This window comes from Stegostoma tigrinum, chromosome 6 (genome assembly GCF_030684315.1).
Source record: "Stegostoma tigrinum isolate sSteTig4 chromosome 6, sSteTig4.hap1, whole genome shotgun sequence".
NCBI classification, from domain to species: Eukaryota; Metazoa; Chordata; class Chondrichthyes; order Orectolobiformes; family Stegostomatidae; genus Stegostoma; species Stegostoma tigrinum.
In genome coordinates, this window is record NC_081359.1 from 77,568,882 (window position 1) to 77,576,303 (window position 7,422).

General features: G+C 41.1%; 1 protein-coding gene across 7 annotated transcripts in view; it reads left to right on the forward strand.

Moving 5' to 3' along the window:
- LOC125453166 (actin-binding protein WASF3-like) overlaps positions 1-7,422 on the forward strand; it is a 116,561-nt gene that overhangs the window by 24,108 nt on the left and 85,031 nt on the right. For 4 of the 7 annotated variants that reach the window (XM_059646683.1, XM_048532362.1, XM_048532367.1 and 1 more), the window contains 2 exons: positions 1,877-1,938; positions 2,502-2,663. In XM_059646683.1, the coding sequence (XP_059502666.1) occupies positions 2,531-2,663 (133 nt within the window). In that variant the 5' untranslated portion in view covers positions 1,877-1,938; positions 2,502-2,530. The remainder of the gene's footprint in view (positions 1-1,876; positions 1,939-2,501; positions 2,664-7,422) is intronic. The other 3 variants (XM_048532363.2, XM_048532365.2, XM_048532366.2) reach the window with 2 other exon arrangements.

Genomic DNA, 7,422 nt, shown 5'->3' on the forward strand with positions numbered 1-7,422 from the left:
TCATCTGCCCAATATCATTTACCCAGAAAAAAAACACATTCTTTCCACATACTGGGCCCAGTATTTGACAGCAGGGTTGACAAATCAGCCTTCCCAGATAAAGCCATGATGCCAGAAATGCTTACCACAGCTCAAAAGACAACTGTTATGAGCAAATTTCTTTAGGAACAGGTGTACTGTTGTTGCCACTGAAATAACTCCACAGAGACCAGTATCCCATCAAACGTCCTGGATACTGCTCCAGCTCCCTCACAGTCACCTTACTGAATGTCAGGTTGTTTGACATTTCTCCTTTTGTCTGTCAGCCAGGGCTCCCTGATTGGGCCTTATCAGCATTGCCAATCAGTGAATTCAATCTGTGAGCTATGAGTCTCTAGTCATACCACAACTGAAATACTGTGAACAGTTTTGGACCCTTATCTAAGGAAGCATACACTGGCAATTGGAGGCAGTCCAGAGAAGGTTCACAACATTGATACTGGATGTGGTGGGACTGTCTTATGAGGAGAAGTTGAGTATGTTGGGCTTGTACTTAATAGACTGCAGAAAAATGAGAGACAACTTTTTTGAAACATACAAGATTCTTAGGGGACTTGACAGGGGAGATACAGGTTGAGAGATTCACCTAGATTGGCTCAACATTTTTCAATTAGAAAATGGCTGCCTCGGTGAAGTCCTAATTAAATACCCAGAAGGAAAGTGTAGAGACTCAAAGGAGCCAAAGCCACCTTGCATGTTGACCAGGAAGCAACAACATGATTCTGAAAGGCCTGCTTAGTGCACATTTTGCTATTGTGCACGAGAGTGGGAGCACGGGGCATAACCTCGGAATAAAGGATTGCACATTTGAGGCATGAGGAGGAATTTCTTTCAGGGTGTTGCATCTGCGGAATTCTTTACCACAGAAGGCTATCAAGGTTGGGTTGACAAGTATATTCAAGACTAGGATAGACAAACTTTTGAATAGTAAGGCCATCCATGGTTGTGGGGAAAAGGAAGGAAAGTGATGTTGAGGGTTATCACATCAGCCATGATATCATTAAATGGCTGGACAGACTTCATGGGCTGGATGACCTTTTTTTTGCTCCTAAATGCTATGGTCTTATGGCACAGAGCTGGAAGTAGTAATTCTCAGTAATGGAGACTGTATTGGTTTTGAAGCTTAGTTTGGTGGGCTTAATAGGACATAAATTGCAAAACATCTGGTTCAACTTGAAACATTGGTTGGGGAAAGGGTGATGGAAGATGTTTGGAATTTTGAGATAGAGCAAGTAGAAAAAAATGCAGAATAAAAGTCACATGATTTCCCAGTAGGTCAAAGAGTCATAGGGAAAAAGAAATAGAAAATCTAAAGAAAGTGGATAATAGTGATAGAGTGCACTTTTTGGACTTCTGAATAAGTGATTGTGCACTCAGTAGGATTTAGTTTGAATATACAAAGGTAAAAATCTTGCCATTTACCAAAATTATCTACTAGTTTTACTCATAAAGTTATATATTAATGAACTAATTTGTTCAAGCCAAAATTCTTACTTGAGGAATATGTTTTAATAGTATTGTACAAGCCTTCTTATAAATGCTGTAAGAGCTTTTTAGAATGAGGCTTCAAATTCAACTTTTGCATACGACTGATTAATCTTGTCCTGCAGCAAGTGGTGCAATGTGTGAATATAAAAATAACTTAGATTTGTATAATACTTTATTATCACAGCTCTCAACGGGTTTCACGGTTCGAATTGTTTGAAATGTAGTGATTGTTGATATACAAGTCAGCATAGTGGCCATTCTATTTACAAATCTATCCCTGTTTATTTAGATATGATAACTTCATACTTTATTTATCAAACGGTTAATCAACAGATGTTTCAATTTCCAGGCAAGCTTGTTTCAGCTATGGCTGGGTATGATCAGTCACTACAGTGAAAACAGGATTCGCAGGTCAGCATTTCTCTCTTTTCCATAATTCTTCATCCTGACAGTCATTTGTACGTGAAAAGATTTATCTCTTTGTTCATATGTTTGCTTTCAATGGTAAATTGCTCTTTAACAATATTAAAATAAATGCTGAGATAACAAGATGTAGAGCTGGATGAACGCAGCAGGCCAACCAGCATCAGAGGTCCAGGAAAGCTGATGTTTTGGGCCGAGACCCTTCTTCAGAAAAAGATTTCTGTGAAGAAGGGTCTTGACCTGAAACATCAGCTTTCCTGCTCCTCTGATGCTGCTTGGCCTGCTGTGTTCATACAACTCTACACCTTGTTATCTCAGATTTTCCAGCATCGGCAGTTCTTACTATCTCTTTAAAATAAATGCTGTTCAGTTCTCAAAATGTAGTGATTATCAGGTTCATCATGATATGCTGTAAAAAATAGTAGCATTGTCTTTGGGTATGTGATTTTGTCTAGCTAATGTGCAGTTATAAAATTTGTAATAAAACTAAATTAAATAGAACTAAGTTTGTTGCCTTGCCCTTCTGTTAAATTTCAATTGTTATTTTTTAGCAGGAAGCTCTATATCCTTACAACAAAATATGCCATTAGTAAAGAGGAACATTGAACCCAGGCATCTCTGTCATGGTGCTTTACCTGATGGAATTAGCAATGAATTGGAGTGTGTCACAAACAATACTCTAGCAGCCATCATTCGTCAGCTCAGCAGTCTCAGTAAGTGTAGACATATCCTTTCAGAGTTTATTAAATGATGAAAATTTTCAGGTATCTACATGTCTCATAAGTATTATGCATGTTTTCTTTCCAATGCACGCTACTAATTTTTGCATTTTCTTCAAACTTCTTAAGCATCATTTTCTCCATAATTGATGATTCTGTTAACAATTAGACTTCTGTTCTTCTCAGCCTTAAACATACTTAATGGCCCAGCCAAAAAAATACTCTTCTCTGTCTTAAGTGATGTCTTCTTACTCTGAGATTGTGCCCTTTGTTCCCAGACTGTCCCTCAAGTGGCAACAACCTCCCATCTATCTTGCTGATCCCCTTAGAATCTTATATGTTTCAATAGGGTCTCCTCTCATTTTTCTAAACTCCAATGAGTTCACATCCAATCTATTCAGTGTCTCCATATAAGAAAATCCGTCCATACTTGGGATCCACCTTGTGAACCTCCTCTAGGTTACCTCTAATGCCAATATTTTTCCTTTAATAAGAGGCCCAAAACTGTTCATAGTGTTTCACATGTGGTCTGACATAAGTCCCACATAGTTTTAGAAAGATGTCTGTACTTTTTTCCCTGCATTTCCTTTGAAATAAAAGCCAACATCCCATTTGTCTTCCATTTTATCTGCTGGACTGATTCCCCTTTAACTGCAAGACTTGTGACTAAAAAAAATGTTCAGCCATGATTTCTTTTCTATGTAGTCATGCTGACTATGCTTGATTGTATTGTACTTCTAAATGCTCTACTGTTACATTTTTTTAATAGACTTTGACATTTTCCCAAAGACTGATGTTAAACTATTTGGCCTATAGTTGGCTGTTTTTGACTCCCTCTCTATTTGAATAAAGACATCACATTGACAATTTTCCAACCCTCTGGCACTTTTTCAGAAGCTAAGGATTTTTTGAAGATTATTATCAGTGTATCTACTATTTCTGTAGCTACTTCATGGAATATCCTAGGATGCAACCATCAAATCCAGAGGACCTATTGGCCTTCAACCACATTTCATAACAACATAAGAAGTAAGAGCAGAAGTAGGCAATTCGGCAATCAAACCTATTCCACCATGTAATATGATCATGTCTGATGTCACCTGGACCTCATTTCCACCCTCCTGCCCTGCTTTCTGTAACCCTTCAACCCATTACTAATTGTTCAGTATCCGAGCATCCATCGCATTCTGTGGGAATGAATTCCACAGATTCGTAACTATTTGAGAGGAGTAATTTCTCCTTATCTTTGTTTTAAATCTGCAACTATTTATCCTAACCTTATGACCTCTCATTTTTGATTGCCCAACATGAGGAAACAATCTCTTTATCTCTATTTTGTCAGTTATCTTTAGCATCTTGTATACTTCAATTAGATCTCTGTTTTCTAAATTCCAGAGTGTACAGACTTAAACTACTCAATTTCTCTTTGTAAGACAAATCTGTTATCTGTGGAATCAATCTAGTGAACCTCCTCTGATCTGCCTTCACTGCAACTACATACACTACCTCCTTACTTTCGGAATGAGCCTACCGCGTGGAAACTTATCAGATGCTTTGCTAAAATCCATATAACCACATCCACTGCTCTACCTTAATCGATGTTTTTTTGTCACATCCTCAACGAATTCATTAAGGCTTTTGAGGCATGACCTGCCCCTCACAAAGCCATGCTGACTATTTTTAATCAAACTATGCTTTTCCAAATAATCATAAATACTATCTCTCAGAATTCTCTCCAATAATTTTCCCAGCACAGAAGTGAGATTGACAGTTCTGTAATTTCCAGTATTATCCGTATTGCCTTTCTTGAACAAGGGAATGACATTTGCCACCCTCCAATTTTCTGGTACTACTCCAGTGGACAGTGAGGACACAAATATCATTGCCAAAGGGGGAGCAATCTCTTCCCTTGCTTCCCGTGGTAACCTTGGGTGTATCCTGTCTGGCCCAGGGGATTCATCTATCCTCATGTATTTCAAAATTTCTAGCACATCCTCCTTCCTAACATCAACCTGTTTGAGCATAGCTACCTGTTTCATGTTGCCCTCACAAACATCAAGGTCCCTGTCACTGAAGCAAAGTATTCGTTAAGGATCTCCCCTACCTCCTGTGATTCCCCACACAGGTTCCCTCCACTATCTGTGATTTGCCCTACCCTCACTCTGGCCATCTTCTTGTTCCTCACAGAAGCATAGAATGCCTTGGGGATTTCCCTGATCTTCCCACCAAGGTTTTCTCATTCCCCCTTCTAGCTCTCCTGAGTCCTTTCTTCAGTTCCTTCCTGGCTATCCTTGCATCCAAGTCATTATTATAGATTGTAAAAGGTTGGGGCTTTCTCTCCACAGATGCTGTCAGACCTGTTAAGTTTTTCCAGATATTTCTGATTTTGTTTCCGAGTTCCAACATCTGCAATCCTTAGAGTTTTTATGAATCTTGGAGTTCTTTACCGTATTAGGCTATTGAGGCTGGGGCATTAAGTATATTTCAAAGCCAGAAATCAAACGGCACCAGGTTATAGTCAAACATGTTTATTTGAATACAGAAGCTTTCGGACACTCACTCCTTCTTCAGGTATTAGTGAGAGAGGTGGGATCAGACGTAGAATTTATAAGTAGAAGTTGAAAGGGTTGCACAACTGATGAGGATGTATTATACAAACCTAAGATGCTGTTGAATCTTTAATTGTTTAGAAGGTTTTAATTGATTAATGTGTATGTAAATTCTGAGTGTGTGTGTGTGTGTGTGTGTGTGTGTGTGTGTGTGTGTGTGTGAGAGAGAGAGAGAGAGAGAGGGGCAAGGGGCAATGGTGTGTGTGCCTGAGGTGTGTGAAATTCTTATGTTTGCGGGTGTACCTGCGTGTGTATGTGTGTGTGATTGGGGGGGGACTGTGTGTGTGTGTGTGTGTGTGTGGGTGTGTGTGTGTGGTGAGGTTGTGTGTGGTGAGGTGTGTGGTGAGGTTGTGTGTGGTGAGGGTGGGTGTGTGTGTGGTGGGTGTGTGTGTGGTGAGGGTGTGTGTGGTGAGGGTGTGTGTGTGGTGAGGGTGTGTGTGTGGTGAGGGTGTGTGTGTGTGGTGAGGGTGTGTGTGTGTGGTGAGGGTGTGTGTGTGTGTGGTGAGTGTGTGTGTGTGGTGAGTGTGTGTGTGTGGTGAGTGTGTGTGTGTGGTGAGTGTGTGTGTGTGTGTGGTGAGTGTGTGTGTGTGTGTGGTGTGTGTGTGTGTGTGTGTGTGTGTGGTGAGAGTGTGTGTGTGTGTGTGGTGTGTGTGTGTGTGTGTGGTGAGTGTGTGTGTGTGGTGAGGTTGTGTGTGGTGAGGGTGTGTGTGTGTGTGTGGTGAGGGTGTGTGTGTGGTGAGGGTGTGTGTGTGTGGTGAGGGTGTGTGTGTGTGGTGAGGGTGTGTATGTGTGGTGAGGGTGTGTGTGTGTGTGTGTGTGTGTGTGTGTGTGTGTGTGTGGTGAGGGTGTGTGTGTGTGTATGTGGTGACGATGTGTGTGTGTATGGATATGTGTGTGGTGTGTGTATTGTGTGGTGTATATTGTGTGGTGAGTGTGTGGTGTGTATTGTGTGGTGTATATTGTGTGGTGTGTGTGTGTATATTGTGTGGTATGTGTGTCTGTGTATTGTGTGGGTGTGTGGTATGTGTGTGTATATTGAATGGTTGTGCGTGTGCGTGTGTGTGTGTGTAGTGTGGTGTGTGTCTGTATTGTGTGGGTGTGTGGTATGTGTGTGTATATTTTATGGTTGTGTGTGTGCATTGTGGTGGGTGTGTGTGTGTATTGTGTGTGTATTATGGTGCGTGTGTGTGAGTGTGCATTGTGGTGCGTGTGTATGTGTGTGTATTGTGGTGTGTGTGTGTGTGTATGTGTGTGTATTGTGTGTGTGTGTATGTGTGTGTATTGTTGTGTGTGTGTATTGTGTATGTGTGTGAATTGTGGTGTGTGTGTGTATTGTGTGTGTGTATGTGTGTGTATTGTGTCGTGTGTGTGTATTGTGTGTGTATTGTGGTGTGTGTATTGTGTGTGTATTGTGGTGTGTGTGTGTATTGTGTGTGTATTGTGGTGTGTGTGTGTATGTGTGTGTATTGTGTGTGTGTGTATGTGTGTGTATTGTGTGTGTGTATGTGTGTGTATGTATGTGTGTGTATTGTGTGTGTATGTATGTATGTGTGTGTATTGTGTATGTATGTATGTGTGTGTATTGTGTATGTATGTATGTGTGTGTATTGTGTGTGTGTGTGTATGTATGTATGTGTGTGTGTATGTATGTGTGTGTGTGTATGTATGTGTGTGTATGTATGTGTGTGTATGCATGTGTGTGTATGTGTGTATGTATGTGTGTGTATGTATGTGTGTGTATGTATGTGTGTGTATGTATGTGTGTGTATGTATGTGTGTGTATGTATGTGTGTGTATGTAGGTGTGTGTATGTGTGTGTAGTGTGTGTGTGTATTGTGTGTATGTGTGTGTATTGTGGTGTGTGTGTGTATGTGTGTGTGTATTGTGTGTGCGTATGTGTGTGTATTGTGGTGTGTGGGGTGTGTGTGTGTGTGTGTATTGTGTGTGCGTATGTGTGTGTATTGTGGTGTGTGAGGTGTGTGTGTGTGTGGGGTGTTGGTGTGTGTGGGGTGTGTGTGTGTGTGTGGGGGAGTGTGTGTGTGTGGGGTGTGTGTGTCTGGGGGGTATGTGTGTGTTGGGGGGAGTGTGTGTGTGTGGGGGGGAGTGTGTGTGTGTGGGGGTGAGTGTGTGTGGGGGGGGTTGTG